The sequence below is a fragment of the Macaca nemestrina genome, chromosome 10, assembly GCF_043159975.1.
Source record: "Macaca nemestrina isolate mMacNem1 chromosome 10, mMacNem.hap1, whole genome shotgun sequence".
Classification (NCBI taxonomy): Eukaryota; Metazoa; Chordata; class Mammalia; order Primates; family Cercopithecidae; genus Macaca; species Macaca nemestrina.
Window position 1 is genome coordinate 22,913,405 of NC_092134.1, and position 15,684 is coordinate 22,929,088.

Consider the following 15,684-nt stretch of genomic DNA (forward strand, 5'->3'; position numbering starts at 1 on the left):
CACTCCAGCCTGGATGACAGAGCAAGACTGTTTCTTAAAAAAAAAAAAAAAGAGTTAGATAATTTCTGGTTAAGTAACCGTAGTGTGTGGAAGGGTGTGCATGAATGTTATAAATGCTGCTAGGGTGGAGGAGTATGCAGAGAAAATCTGCCAAGGATTGTGTGGGTTTGGGGTTTAAGCTGTTTTTTTGTTTTGATGAGCGCTTTGTGCCAAAAAGTTATTCCTCTGTACTCCTCAACTTCTTGGCGTGAAGAGTTGAGAGTTGACTCTTCTCAAGGTGGCCTCCTCATAGGACATCTCGCTGTGGGTGTGGAAAGAGGCAAGGGCTGCCAGTTCCAGTCTGTTTGGTGCACCTGATAAAATATTCTTGATCTAGTTTAGGGAAGCCCTCAGCAAGTGCCTTTTGAGACAGCTGTTATGTTTCAAATAAAAGAGTCTTTCTCCCTAGGTTGCTTGACAATAAGTCCTTTATTTGTCAAACTGGAAATTCACTTAAAGACTCTAGGAGCCAGGCCAGGCACAGTGGCTCATACCTGTAATCCCAGCACTTTGGGAGGCCAAGCTAGGCGGATCACCTGAGGTCAGGAGTTCGAGACCAGCCTGACCAACATGGAGAAACCCCGTCTCTACTAAAAATACAAAACTAGCCGGGCATGGTGGCGCATGCCTGTAATCCCAGCTACCCGGGAGGCTGAGGGAGGAGAATCACTTGAACCCGGGAGGCGGAGGTTGCAGTGAGTGGAGATGGTGCCATTGCACTCCAGCCTGGGCAACAAGAGCGAAACTCCATCTCAAAAAAAAAAGACCCTAGGAGCCTTCCATCTTAAACCTAGCCCTGCAGGTGACCGAATGCAGCTGGAGAATAACAGCTTGTTAAGAGGCAGCAAAACCTTGGGTTTTGTTGGGAACATCATCTCTCACTACTTTGATCTCTTGGCCATATGACAAACTAATCATTAGTGTCGCATTTATTCTTCCAGCGGTCAGATGGGGTGCTCACATGCTGTGAGTTCCTTACATGTGCTTGTTTCCTTCCCTAAACTGAAGGTGCCTTTGAAGGCAGTCTTTTTCCACATCCATCAAGTGCTCTGGGGAAGAGCACTTCTTAGCTATTCCATCAACACACTTGCCTGTCTAATCTCACCATCAGTTTCCCCTGGCCTGCCGTTCGTCTGAAACTTTGAAGGTTAGCAATTTGGAGAGCTGTCAGAGTGGAAGCATGGGTTGGAGTGGTAATGGCATTGAATGTCTTAATGTGTTTTACTTTTTTCAGGTCTTATCGAGTGTTACTTAGCCTCCAACAGTATTCGAGAAGCAATGGTAATGGCTAACAACGTTTACAAAACTCTGGGAGCAAATGCACAGACCCTTACCCTTTTAGCCACCGTTTGTCTTGAAGACCCAGTGACACAGGAGAAAGCCAAAACGTTATTAGATAAAGCCCTGACCCAAAGGCCAGATTACATTAAGGCTGTGGTGAAAAAAGCAGAACTGCTTAGTAAGTGTGTCTTATTTTCTGCCCTATTCATCATTAATTTTTATGAAACCTGACCTCATTGGACACCCTTGTCCCAGCTAGTTACAGATGACCAGACAGGTGTGTGTGTTTTGCAGCAGGTCTGAGCCTGCTTGGATTGGTTTATATTTAGCCCAACCAAATGTAGCTGGCTTAGACCTGCTTGGCTTGGCTGTAGCCACCTATAATTGGTTGGTATCTGTTTGGCTCACTTTTTTTTTTTTGAGACGACCTCTCGCTCTATCACCCAGGCTGGAGTGCAGTGGCGCAATCTCAGCCCACAGCAACTTCCGCCTCCCAGGTTCAAGCGATTTTTCTGCCTCAGCCTCCTGAGTAGCTGGGTCTACAGCCATGCACTACCACACCCAGCTAATTTTTTTTCTTTTTTTTTTAGTAGAGACAGGGTTTCACCATATTGGCCAGGCTGGTTTCGAACTCCTGACCTCGTGATCCACCCATCTCGGCCTCCCAAAGTGGTGGGATTACAGGCGTGAGCCGCTGCGTCCAGCCTTGGCTCACTGTTATCTGGTTTGAGTTGTCCTGAATTAGTTTGAGCTGAATCTAACTAACTGGTTTTAGCCAGTTTGAACTGTTTGGTGCTATCTGAATTATTTTATGACTTCTCATTTGGCCCTGTTTTTTTTTTTTCAGTCCCGATTTATGATGAACTCATAATTTGGTTCATTGAATTTGGGCTAGTTGGCAAATGCAATTTGGCTTTTTAAAGTTAAGAGCCCATTTAAAACATTGTAATTCAAACTGCAGATTTCTTTTTTTTTTTTTTTGAGACGGAGTCTCGCTCTGTCACCCAGGCTGGAGTGCAGTGGCCGGATCTCAGCTCACTGCAAGCTCCGCCTCCCGGGTTCACGCCATTCTCCTGCCTCAGCCTCCCGAGTAGCTGGGACTACAGGCGCCTGCCACCTCGCCCGGCTAAGTTTTTGTATTTTTAGTAGAGACGGGGTTTCACTGTGTTACCCAGGATGGTCTCGATCTCCTGACCTCGTGATCCGCCCGTCTCGGCCTCCCAAAGTGCTGGGATTACAGGCTTGAGCCACCGCGCCCGGCCTCAAACTGCAGATTTCTTAACTGAATAGGACATCAGGTGTGCTTGCCCTCGCTTTGTGTTGCACCGGTGTTATCTTGAGGATGTCTGCAAAGAGAATGTCAGAATGGTAGTTGTGTTTTTTTTGTACGTGACTTAAGATGGGAATATATTTTCAAAATGTTCAAGTAGGACAGTGAGGGTCTTTTTTATTCCACCAGGCAGAGAACAGAAATATGAAGATGGAATTGCTTTGCTGAGGAACGCACTGGCTAATCAGAGTGACTGTGTCCTGCATCGGATCCTAGGAGATTTCCTTGTAGCTGTCAATGAGTATCAGGAGGCAATGGACCAGTATAGTATAGCACTAAGGTAGGCACTAGCCTCCCTTGGGGGAAGGCCACTGAGGAGGGTAGAGGAGGCAGTGAGCTGCGTCACAGGAGTTATGGAGTTATGGAAACACACACACACTTTGTGTCCATGGTTGAAAGCAGAATAATAATAGTAATGGTAGAGGAGTTATTTGTGGATTCATGACTTCTAAAAATTTTTCTTAAAATATATTAACAACATTAGAGAACTGTTTCACTCATAACCATCCCACACCACTATAACATCTGTGTTCATTTGTATAGCTCATCTTCTGTCCTTGCCCACACATATTTTTATAGGGTTGTACCTAGTATATATTTTATATTCTTTTTCAAATCAAAGTATTGTAAGTACTTTCCCATGTTTCTATCTACTGTAGTCATTAAGAACTTGAGGTCTGAAGTTTTGAATACTACCTTCACCACCTGTGATCTTGGGCAAGTTACTAACACATTTCCTTGTTTATATCTAGCTACCTTATTAGATATTAAATGATCGAATGAGGGTTAAATGATTATTTCATGTAAAGCTCTTAGCCCTGTGCCTGGTACATAGTAAATACTAAATAAATAGTGGTATTCTTACTGTTTAATACAGAAGTGGTTTCTTTGAGGGTTGTCTGTGTGTCTGTAAGGTTATGGTGAAGGGCTGTCTTTAATATAGAGTCTGATCACATTCAGTTGTTCAGCGCACAGTTAAGCACCACTTGTGTGCCTAGGATCTCAGTGACGACTGGAGATGCTATGTTTCGGGAGCTGTCAGTCTCAGACATGCAGACTGACCATACCACGTGCTAAGGGCTTTCATAGCAGTCTGTAGAAGGGAAGATGGGAGTCCAGAGGGCAAGACCCCTGGGTTTGGGTGACAGCTTCAGAGTACAGGATGTGGAAGGCTTCAACCAGGAGATGAGGAGATGTTACAGATCGGTCCGCATTTGTATCGGTAGAAACAGGGTGCCAACGTGGGTTTTAGTTGCTTTTTAGAATCCCAGAAGCAAGTGAGAAAATAAAATACCAGACTTCCATTAGAGGTGGAGTTTGCTAGGGGTGGGACACCTGCTGGCTTGGGTGATGGTCACCAAGGCAAGAGGAAAGATTGCTTAGGAGGCAAATAAATGAATGTTCTAGAGGCTCTGAACTTTGGGGTGGGGGTGGCATATGTACTGACACTCAGCTGCTAAATGCAAATGCTTGGGTAGAGGTAGCCTTGGGTCCTGGGGTCTAACCTAGGTGTTCACAAGTCTGTTCCATGGTACAGCGTGATGTTTTTGGTTGGCTCCTGAAATACTGATATGTTTAATTACATCATAAGAACATGGGACACCTATACTCAGAGAAATTCCTATTTTTTGTAACCCTGTAGCTCAAAAACCCAACTTTCTGGGAATTACATTTGAATTTACCTGTTAATGTTTGTTTGCCACTTTTTCATTTGTGTTATCTGGTAGCTGCCTCTAGCAGCATTCTAGGGGTAATAGGTATGAAAAAATTTAAGAAATTTGTGGAGAAAAACTCAAATTGAGCATGCTAAAAATTAGGAAAAGACTCCTTTTTGCACTTCTGGTGGTGGACTCCCTCAACCCAGCCTTGGAAGCCTGAGTTGCGAGCCCAGGCTTTAGCACATTCTCTGGGACTGTGTAGTCATTTCACTGCCGGGCCAGGGAGATGACGAATCAGCCAGCAAGAGCAAGGCAGAGATTCAGGCGTCTCCTTTGTTTTGTTGTCCCCTAGTTTGGACCCCAATGACCAGAAGTCTCTAGAGGGGATGCAGAAGATGGAGAAGGAGGAGAGTCCCACGGATGCCACTCAGGAGGAGGATGTGGACGACATGGAAGGGAGTGGGGAAGAAGGGGACCTGGAGGGCAGCGACAGTGAGGCGGCCCAGTGGGCTGACCAGGAGCAGTGGTTCGGCATGCAATGAGGGGGCGGCAGCTCCATGGCCGCACTGGCCTGCCCTGCTCTGAGCACTTCCGTGGACTGAAGGAACCGTAGGAGCCTGCTCTCAGGAGGACAATGATTCAGCATGTGATTGCAGCAGGGGTCTCTGCCCCCTCGCTCCCGATTCCTAGTCGCGACTTCATTTCTAAAACAGAGCCTGACCAACCTTCCATGTATCTCCATCCTCCCCTGCTCCAGCCAGGGAGGATTGAGGGAGTGCCCCAAGACCCACACACATGTTGGGGCTTCTGGGCCAAGAGTACTTTTTATATAACTAATTTCTGAATCCAAAAGCTCAAGGAATAGACAGTGTTCTGTGACATGGATGGGTTTGAAAGAGTTACCCACCATCCCAGCACAATAGTGTCATCTCCCAAGTTGGATGGCAGCACGATCTGGCCCTAGGGAGCTTCCTGTTCCCAGAAGTCACTGTCCTGGGCTATCCAGACGTCCCTAGTAATCTTGCTTCCTTCTGCAATGTTAGTAATGCCTTAAGCTGACAGTTGCTATTTTGCAGAACAGTTTTCCTCTTTGCTTAGCTGGTAACTTCCCTCCGAGCCTGGGCTGATCTGAGAAACAGGTGTGATGAGAGCATGAACAGAGATGCACCTGGGGCAGTTCCCTAATAAAACTGGTTTGTACAGTCATGGTGTTGGGGTGATCAGAATGGAAGCCCTTTTTAAAATAGACTCTTAGTATTTTTTGTCTTACTCAGAATGCATTGATTCAGCCCCAGAAGTATTTGCCAAAAATAGACTTTCTTCCCCTAGTGTTGGGAGCCAGGAGGGTTGGAAAGCTCAGGAACCCTGAGCTGGTTCATCTGTTTGCATATTGGATAGGTAAATTTCCCTGGAGCCTGAGAGTCTTTGACCAGATTTCAGCTGAGTCTGCCTGGCTCTTTCGCTGCAGCTGGGAGATTGGGGTCTGGTTCCAGCAGTCTGTCACTGGTCAGCTTGAGTGTCATACCCTGAGCTCTGGGGCTGGGAGTTTCTTCCCACACCCTCTCCCTTGTGTCTTAAGTTGCGATGGCTCTGAGTATACAATTAATCGGAGGTGGGGGGTGGGTGTCACAGCTAATCCCAAATTCAAAACTTAGTCCAAGGTGCTGCAAAATATAAATTAGATGTCAATAGAAAGTCGTATCCTAAAATGTAAAAACTGTAAGTGTACAGTAGTTAATGAGCTGAGAACATCTGATAACTGCAATTTAAAATGGGCAAAAAGTTTCTGTGAGTCGGTCTAAAACCCAAAGCCTGCACAACATCACTTGATCTGAGCCACCTCTGAAGAGACATATAAGGCGGGGTGTGCTTACCTGTAATCCCATCACTTTGGGAGGCCGAGGCAGGTGGATCACTTGAGACCAGGAGTTTGAGACCAGCCTGGCCAACATGGCAAAACCCCTTCTCTATTAAAAATACAAAAATTAGCTGGCCGTGGTGGTACACACCTATGATCCCAGCTACTCAATACTCAGGAGACTGAGGCAGGAGAATCGCTTAAACCCAGGAGGTGGAGGTTGCAGTGAGCCAGGATCTGCACTGCACTCCAACCTGGGCGACAGAGACAGTGTTTAAAAAAAAAAGCCCCACAGATAGTGGGGTCACACCAGGTGAGTGTGCGGCCAGGAGAAGAAGCTGCCTGCCCCTTGGCCTAGACATGCTCTCCCGGATGCAGCCTCACCTCATGGGCTTCCTCAGCTCCAGGACCTGTCATTACTGTGATGAGAGAGGAGAGGCGAAGCCTCTTTGCCTTTCCCCTGACTCTAGGAGGAAGCCCAGCCCCACCACGCAGTCTCATCTCTGCATGGCAAGCTCGCCAGCACACTCACATCCACTGGATCAGGGTCCCAGAGCCCAGGCCCCATGCATCGTCCTCAGCTGGCACCCTCCCACCGTCCCCTTCCTTGACATGCCCCTCAGCTCTGCTGAGAGCCCCTGTGCTATCTTGGCTCTTCTGGCCCAGCACCTCCCAGGACGGATCCTCTCCCTGCAGCTCCAGCCGCAAGGTGACAGCCAGGTTGGAAGAGGTGGCTGAAGCTGAAACCACCTCACACGGGATTGAGAAAACACTCGGTCCGCATCAAAGAGTGGTGCTCGGAGGGGGCTGAAGCTGTCTCTTGGCACTGCCACCGTCACTCTAACCCAAAACCTCAAGGGCAGGGAGCTCCAGGAGGCAGGGACAGAACCAGGCTGCTCAGCCCTGTGCCTCTCCTGCCGAGCCACCTGCCAGGAAACCAGGCCCCTGACCAAGGACAGCCCCCAAATTCCCAGTCACCACAAGTTCTTTCTGGGTTCTGGAGTCCCACATGCCAGTATGGGGGTGTTTTAACTGAGTCATTTCTCTACCTTCCAGATTGTTCAGAGACCACCTGGGTCTGAAAAGCGCCCTCAGAACCCATGGGCTGCTGGGGCAGTTAGCTATGCAGCCCCTGCTGCCTCCCCTGCCTCCTAGGGTGAGGACTAAATGAGCCCGTGTGGCGTTCAGCGTGTCACCCTTTGCGACATCCTCACAGGGGGAATGCCAGCTGGCCAGGCTTCCCTGGGGAGCTGGGGGTGGTTCTGTCCTCCTGGAGCCCTCTTGTCCCTGAAGGACCCTCAGCCAAGCAGGGAGGCAGGCTCCAGAGTCGGGGTGAGCCTTGCCCTTCAGTGAGACCTTTCATTTTTCACTTTTCAACCCCTGCTGGGCTCCAGGAACCTGATAGGTGTGTACCCTACTCATGGCTGATGGCAGGACCTCTCCCTGCAGCCACAGCTTGGGGGCCACACTCCTGCCTCTGAATTCCTTGAAATGAGGCCAGCTTTTGCCCAAATCTGCAATCCGCAAACTAGAGCATGCGTCTCTGATGCAGGTTCCCAGGCCCAGCACCAAACTTTTATTGGAATCCAGAGGCCTGGCCCAGGCCCAGCGGTCTGCAGCTTTCACTTCCCACCCTGACTTCTATTCTATGCAGGTGTTCCCTGAACAAATATTGAGAAACCTGGGAGAGGGGAGCTCGAAGTTCCCAGCAGCTGCAGGCCTGACCCCAGAGGGCCCTTAGGAGATACACTCTGCAGCTGCCCGTGGGTGGGAAGAACCGGCCTCCAAAGGCCTCACCTGTGGCTTCCTGCGTTCCCAGTCCTACACCGGCTTACCTGTGGCAGGCCAGGGCCTGTGCGGAGCTGCTTCCCAGAGCTCAGGTGAGCTGGCCCTGTGAGCAGCTCTCTGGGGTTGTGCTCAGGCCTGCATTCCCTGCTGACGACAGGCAGTGAGTCCAGACTCCACATGCACCTCACCTCGTCCTCCAGGCACGGCTGTGGCCAGGTCACCAGGAAGCCCTGTGCTGGGAGGGGCCATTGAGGTAAGTGCCTTACTAAGGTTTTCCACTTTCTACAGGAGCCTCTCTGCCCCAGGGCAGCAGGAGTGGCCTCAGTTGTCACCTCCCCTCTTGGGGTGCGGTGCAGGTCTGCCGTCCAGACGCCTCCAGGCCTGGGCAACCTCAGCACCCCTGCCCCTGCTGCACCTGGGCCACCACCAGCCTGGTCTAGGGTGTGGGGTTTTCCCAGATTGCTGTGGAAGGTCATTGGCAGCACAGCACTCGGCACCAGCAAGGTCAGGAACAAACCAAGAAGCCCACAGTGCAGCCTCCACAGCAGCCATGAAAAGAAAACATGAATTTTAAAATAACAGTGCCACCATGCACTGCTGGTGGGAATTTAAGGTGTTGCAACCACTGTGGAGAACAGTCTGGCGATTCAGAAATTCAAACAGTACTACCTTAGGATCCAGCGTTCCACCTCCGGGTGTATACCCGAAGAAGTGAGAGCCGGAACACCAAAAGATTGCACATCCATGTCCACGCAACACTGTCCACAGTAGCAAAAGTGGAAACAACCCACGTGTCCTTAGATGAGTGGATAAACAAACCAAGGTGCGTCTTTCGGTACAATGGAATATTACTCAGCCTTGTAAAGGCAAGTGACACATGCTACAACGTGGAGGAACTTTGAGAACGTTATTCTAAGTAGTAGAAGCCAATCACAAAAGGACAAATGCTGTATGACTCCATGAATCTGAGGTGTGCCTGGCACAGTCAGATTCATAAAGACAGAAAGTAGATTAGAGGCTGCCAGGAGCTGAGGGGAAGGAATGACTTAGTTTCTAATAGGGACAGAATTTCTGCTTAGAATGTTTAACAAGTTCTGGATATGGTGCAGATGGTCGCACATTTTATGTTATATATGTTTTATGACAATTAAAAAAAAAATGGCCTGTAAGCCTGCCATCTGGATAACCCCAGTGAACACATCTTAATTTATGTGAAATATGGTGTGTACTTGTAATATATATGTGTTACATAAAATTACACATGGTTAGGCCGGGCGCAGTGGCTCAAGCCTGTAATCCCAGCACTTTGGGAGGCCGAGACGGGCGGATCACAAGGTCAGGAGATCGAGACCATCCTGGCTAACACGGTGAAACCCCGTCTCTACTAAAAAAAAAAAAAAAAAAAAAAAACTAGCCAGGCGTGGTGGCGGACGCCTGTAGTCCCAGCTACTCGGGAGGCTGAGGCAGGAGAATGGCGTGAACCCGGGAGGCGGAGCTTGCAGTGAGCTGAGATCCGGCCACTGCACTCCAGCCTGGGTGACAGAGCGAGACTCCGTCTCAAAAAAAAAAAAAAAAAAAAAAAATTACACATGGTTTAAAAAATTCAGGCCAGGTGCAGTGGCTCACATCTGTAATTCCAGCACTTTGGGAGGCCGAGATGGGCAGATCACTTGAGCTCAGGAGTTCAGGGCCACCCTGGGCAACATAGTGAGACCCCATGTCTACAAAAAAATTTTTAAATTAGCTGGGCATGGTGATACATCCCTATGGTCCCAGCTTCAATGCACACGGGAGCTACTTAGGAGGCTGAGGTGGGAGGATCGCTTGAGCCCAGAAGGTGGAGGTTGCAATGAGCTGTGTTTGCACCACTGTACTCCAGCCTGGGTAACAGTGACACCCTCTCCAAAAAAAAAAAAAAAAAAAAAAATTAAACCATGAAAGGCATAAAATTAGAAATACATGTACTTTCCAATCCACTGAATTTATTGTCTCTCCCCAAAATAAGTTTCTGGTTCTACTTTTGTAAAAATAGTTTTGTGCTTTTTCTTAACTATATATATTATAAAAAATATTCTGCCAGGCACGGTGGCTCATGCCTGTAATCCCAGCACTTTGGGAGGCCAAGGCAGGTGGGTCACCTGAGGTCAGGAGATCGATACCATCCTGGCTAACACGGTGAAACCCCGTCTCTACTAAAAATACAAAAATTAGCCGGGCGTGGTGGTGGGGGCCTGTATTTTCAGCTACTTGGGAGGGTGGGGCAGGAGAATTGTTTGAACCCAGGAGGTGGAGGTTGCAGTGAACCGAAATCGTGCCACTTCACTTCAGCTGGGACGACAGAGTGAGACTCCGTGTAAAAAAAATAAATAAATAAGAGGCCGTGCTGTGCATAGGGACATTCTGTGCAGTGTCAGTGCACCCCTTAATCGTCGTACTGCAGAATCCATTCTGCAGAAGGAACAATTTCTGCAACCCTTCTGCTACTGGTGAACACTTATTTTCCAGTCTTGTACATAATTATTTCAGTCTGTGCTGTCATGAACATGTTTTGCCATAATATTCCAGGGATATGCATAAGTCAAGTTCCTTGCAGTGAAATTCCTGGGTCTCAGAGTGTGTGCATTGACATGTCTCATGGGTGCTGTCGGGTTACCCTCCAACAAGTAACAGGTGTGAGTGTCTGTTTGCATGCCCCTCATCAGCACCACTGTCATTAGGTGCTTTCGTTTGGTTTTTATTGTTTTTCCAACCTCAGATTTGATCAGTACTCCCTTGCTTTTATTTGCTTTAGCTACTATTCTTTTTTCTTTCTTTCTTTCTTTCTTTCCTTTTTTTTTTTTTTTTGAGACGGAGTTTCACGCTCTCTCTGGCACATGATTACAGGCATGTGCCACCACGCCTGGCTGATTTTGTATTTTTAGTTGAGATGGGGTTTCTCCATGTTGGTCAGGCTGGTCTTGAACTCCTGACCTCAGGTGATCTGCCTGCCTTGGCCTCCCAAAGTGCTGGGATTACAGGCGTGAGCCACTGCACCTGGCCTTTTTTTTTTTTTTTTTCCTAAGACAGTCTTGCTCTGTCGCCCTGGCTGGAGTGCAGTGGCACAATCTTGGCTCACTGCAACCTCTGTCTCCCAGATTCAAGTGATTCTCCTGTCGCAGCCTCCTGAGTAGCTGAGATTACAGGAATGTGCCACCCCACACCCATCTAATTTTTGTATTTTTAGCAGAGATGAGGTTTTGTCATGTTGGCCAGGCTGGTCTCAAACTCCTGACCTCAAGTGATCTATCTGCCTCGGCCTCCCAAAGTGCTGGGATTACAGGTGTCAGCCACCACGCCCTGACTAGCTGCTATTTTTTTGTGTGTATGACAAGAGTCTTGCTTTGTCACCCAGGCTGGAGTGCAGAGGCGTGATCTTGGCTCACTGCAACCTCTACTTCCCGGGTTCAAGCGATTCTTCAGCCTCAGCCCCCTGAGTAGCTGGACTACAGGCTTGTACCACCATGCCTGGCTAGTTTTTGTATTTTTACTAGAGATGGGGTTTTACCATGTTGGCTGGGCTGGTCTCCAACTCCTGACCTCAGGTGATCCGCCTGCCTTGGCCTCCCAAAGTACTGGGATTAGAGGTGTGAGCCGCTGCACCTGGCCCCTAGCTGCTATTTCTTTCTTTTTTTTTTTTGAGACAGTCTCACTCTGTCACCCAGGCTGGAGTGCAGTGGTGCTATCTCGGCTCACTGCAGCCTCCACCTCCTGGGTTCAAGCAGTTCTCCTGCCTCAGCCTCCCGAGTAGCTGGGATTACAGGCATGTGCCACACACCCGGCTAATTTTTGTATTTTTAGTAGAGACGAAGTTTCACCATATTGGTCAGGATGGTCTCGAACTCCTGACCTTGTGATCTGCCTGCCTTGGCCTCCCAAAGTGCTAGGATTACAGGTGTGAGCTGTGGCGCCCAGTCCCTAGCTGCTATTTCGTGAGTACTGCTCTGAGCAAGCCCACGAGACATGGCCTTTGCCTACATTACCACATCTCAGCCTCCCCCTGAAGTTGGAGAGGTAGAATTGGCCCCTTTCACAGATGAGCACACTGAGTCTCAGATGGACACATTAGCTGTTTTCGTCTGTCCAGAGCCTCCTGCCCTGGAGCTTTAGTATGGTCTTAATGGATCTCTCCACAATTGTATAATATATTCTGTTCCAGAGAAAACAGCCGCACTAAGCCCGCCTCACCGTCTGTTGCTGCAGGCCTCAGCCTTGCTGTGTCTAAAGGCTGCAGACAGTCTGGCAAGGACAGCGTGTCACGACACAGCTCTCGCTGGCCCCTTAAATCTTCCAGTGTCTCTCTCTTTGTAAACAACCCTCTGGTGACCTCCTTTGTGCTATTTTTTCTCCTTCTTTGGGTAAATTCTCAGCAGGGGAATTTTGGAGTGACAGTATAATCTTCTTTGGAACTTTCAAGGGGCCTGACTGGCTTGTCCTCTCTGTGTGGCAAACCCATACGCCCAGGTTGGCCCGGCAGCCTCCCTGTCTACCCAGGGAGCCCCTCCTTGGGCTTCAGATTAGGGGCAAACCAGGAGCTCTGCAGTCTCTGAGTGTCTACCATGCTTCCTTTTGCTGGAGCTGGGAGCTTGTGTGCTCTGCGGTCCTCCCAGGCCTCCCCCTTAGGCTTCTCCAGGCTGTGGGATTTGGGGTCCCTCCCCCTTGCCTGGCTCTGCAGTTGGGGTGTTTCCTGGACTGAAGTCAGTTCCTCCCCTGTTGAGGGGTGAGGGAGACTGCGCTTGATGAGGTTTTGTGGGGGGGCAGGAGCTGGCTGCTTGTATCATCCCTGAGTCCCCCTCCTTCTTTCAGTGCCACCTCCTAGGTACCCACCCTCCCCACTAGGAGGGCTGAGGCCTGGGGGAGGGCCTCTCTCCACCCTCAGGGGAAGCCTCCACCTCATGGCCTGTCACTGGCTGTGTGGCCGTGGGCAGCTCCCTTAGGTTCTCAGTGCCTCCGCGTTCCTTTGGTACAGGACTCAGAGAGTTGGGTCCCCCACCCTGTTGTCAGGTGGGGGCATAACATGAAAGGGGATTTGTAGCAGGGGTGGCAGCACTTGAAGCCCTGGGTAGGGAGCAGCCTCTGAGGGCTAAACCTTCGTCCTTGTCAGAACAGCATCCCTGAGGATGGTGACCTTGCCTTCTGCCCTGTGGGCTAGGACCCCTTTGGCACTAGATCAGTGGATTTGACCTGAACCCCTAAGTGCTGGGCCTGGTCTTGCATAAGCAAGAGGCCCAGGGAAGTTATTTTTTTCATTTTTGGGTCATCCTCTACCCATGACCTAGTCAGCTGGCCCCTCGGCCCCCAGGCCCATCTTCCCTGTCCGTCTCCACGGGGCAGCAGAGGTTTGGTCTAGAAATTGAGTAGGAACCACAGCCAGCAGGGGTCTGTCCTTCAGAAAAGGTGGCTCCCAGACTGAAGCCCCAGCCTTGAGGGGCCCAAACGAGCTGACCCCAGGACCCTTGCAGGCCCAGGCCACTCCCAAATCTGTGCTCCTGCTGTTTGGTGAAGCCTACTAGTGTGACAGGAAGGGACAGAGGTGACCCCGTGTACATCCCCCTACTGGAACTTGTTCCAGAATGTTGGGCGTATACACATGCCACGCAGTGACCTGAGGGCAGCTTCTGTCCTCCTAGGGGAGGCCAGGGAGGGGCCCTCTCTGAGTCAAGGCTGTGTGGAGACCCCTGGGCAGATCTGGGAGAGTGGTCCCCATGCATAACGAACCTCCAGTGAGCCCAGGCCACGAGCCTGCCTGGGGCCTGGCAGGGATTTCTTGATTATTTTAATAAAAATGGGACATTGGTGAAATACAGCGTACATACAGAAACATGTGAAAGCATAGTAAAAGTATTTACAAAACCACAGGAAAAATGTACACCGCCACTTAGGTAACAAAACAGAACATTTCCAGGACCCCCACATGCCTGTGCACCAGGCTGATCCCAGCTGGCCCTACCCCTCTAGCCCCATCCCTGCCAGAAGTACCCATGAGTCTGAATTTTGTTTTATTACTTCCTTTATTTTGTGACCCTGAAAGTCTTTTGAAGCTTGAGTAAATAACAACCTCATTTCTCTTGTCTGTAAAATAATACCATTATTCCCTTGTTTCATTTTTATTTTTACCACATTTTTATCCTAAACAATGCTTTTTTTTTTTTTTTTTTTTTTTCCTTTTGTGGCAGAGTCTTGCTCTGTCACCCAGGTTGGAGTACAGTGGTGTGATCTTGGCTCACTGCAACCTCTGCCTCCCAGATTCAAGCAATTCTCCTGTCTCAGCCTCCCAAGTAGCTGGGATTACAGGTGCCCACCCCACCATGCCCAGCTAATTTTTTTTTTTTTTTTTTTTAAGGCAGAGTCTCAGTCTCTCGCCCAAGTTGGAGTGTTCAGTGGCACGATCTCGGCTCACTGCAACCTCTGCCTCCTGGGTTCAAGCAATCCTCCCACCTAAGCCTCCCAAGTAGCTGGGATTACAGGTGTGCACCACCATGCCCGGCTAATATTTTTTTTTTTTTTTGTATTTTTAGTAGAGACAGGGTTCTACAGTGTTGGCCAGGCTGGTCTCAAACTCCTGACCTCGTGATCCACCCACCTTGGCTTCCCAAAGTGCTGGGATTACAGGCATGAGCCACTGTGCCTGGCAATTATTTGCTTGTTTTGAACTTTGTTGTATGTTGTTCCATGGTATCTTTTTTTTTTTTTTTTTTTTTTGAGATGGAGTCTTGCTCTGTAGCCCGGGCTGGAGTGCAGTGGCCGGATCTCAGCTCACTGCAAGCTCCGCCTCCCGGGTTTACGCCATTCTCCTGCCTCAGCCTCCGGAGTAGCTGGGACTACAGGCGCCCGCCACCTCGCCCGGCTAGATTTTTGTATTTTTAGTAGAGACGGGGTTTCACGGTGTTAGCCAGGATGGTCTCGATCTCCTGACCTCGTGATCCACCCGTCTCGGCCTCCCAAAGTGCTGGGATTACAGGCTTGAGCCACCGCGCCCGGCGCCATGGTATCTTTTATGTATGTATGTATGTATGAGATGGACTCTAGCTTTGTCACCCAGGCTAGAGTGCAGTAGGGCGATCTTGGCTCACTGCAAACGCCACCTCCCGGGTTCAAGTGATTCTCCTGCCTCAACCTCCCAAGTAGCTGGGATTATAGGCATACGCCACCACACCAGGCTAATTTTTATATTGTTAGTAGAGATGGGGTTTCACCATGCTGGCCAGGCTGGTCTCGAACTTCTGGCCTTAAGTGATCTGCCCACCTCAACCTCTCAAAGTGCTGGGATTGCAGGTGTGAGCCACCGCTCCCGGCCCCTATTTTTTTTTTTCTTTTTATTAAAAAAAAAAAAAAAAAGCATCTAACAGAGATGGGGTCTCACTATGTTGAGCAGGCTGGTCTCAAACTCCTGGCCTCAAGCAGTCCTTCATCTTAGCCTCCCAAAGTACTAGCATTACAGGCATGAGCCACCACACCTGGACTAATGTTTTGTAGAAATAGGCTTTCACCATGTTGGCCAGGCTGGTCTCAACCTCGTGAGCTCAACCAATCTGCTTGCCTTGGCCTCCCAAAGTAATGGGATTATAGGTGTGAGCCACTGTACCCTGCCTAGACTATTTTTAATAGATTATTTTTAGAACAGTTTTAGATTTGCAGAAAAATTGGGCACATAGCACAGAAAGTAACCACGTTCCCTCCACACAGTTTCCCCT

General features: G+C 49.4%; 1 protein-coding gene and 1 pseudogene across 8 annotated transcripts in view; both read left to right on the top strand.

Annotated features, from left to right (window-relative positions):
• The window catches only part of LOC105493734 (anaphase promoting complex subunit 7), a 35,880-nt gene extending 30,366 nt beyond the window's left edge, over positions 1-5,514 (top strand). For all 8 annotated transcript variants that reach the window (XM_071071121.1, XM_071071123.1, XM_071071125.1 and 5 more), the window contains 3 exons: positions 1,274-1,498; positions 2,780-2,930; positions 4,661-5,514. In XM_071071121.1, the coding sequence (XP_070927222.1) occupies positions 1,274-1,498; positions 2,780-2,930; positions 4,661-4,850 (566 nt within the window). In that variant the 3' untranslated portion in view covers positions 4,851-5,514. The remainder of the gene's footprint in view (positions 1-1,273; positions 1,499-2,779; positions 2,931-4,660) is intronic.
• A 133-nt stretch (positions 5,515-5,647) lies between these two features.
• LOC105493426 (uncharacterized) lies at positions 5,648-14,102 on the top strand (annotated as a pseudogene).
• Positions 14,103-15,684: the final 1,582 nt, after the last annotated feature.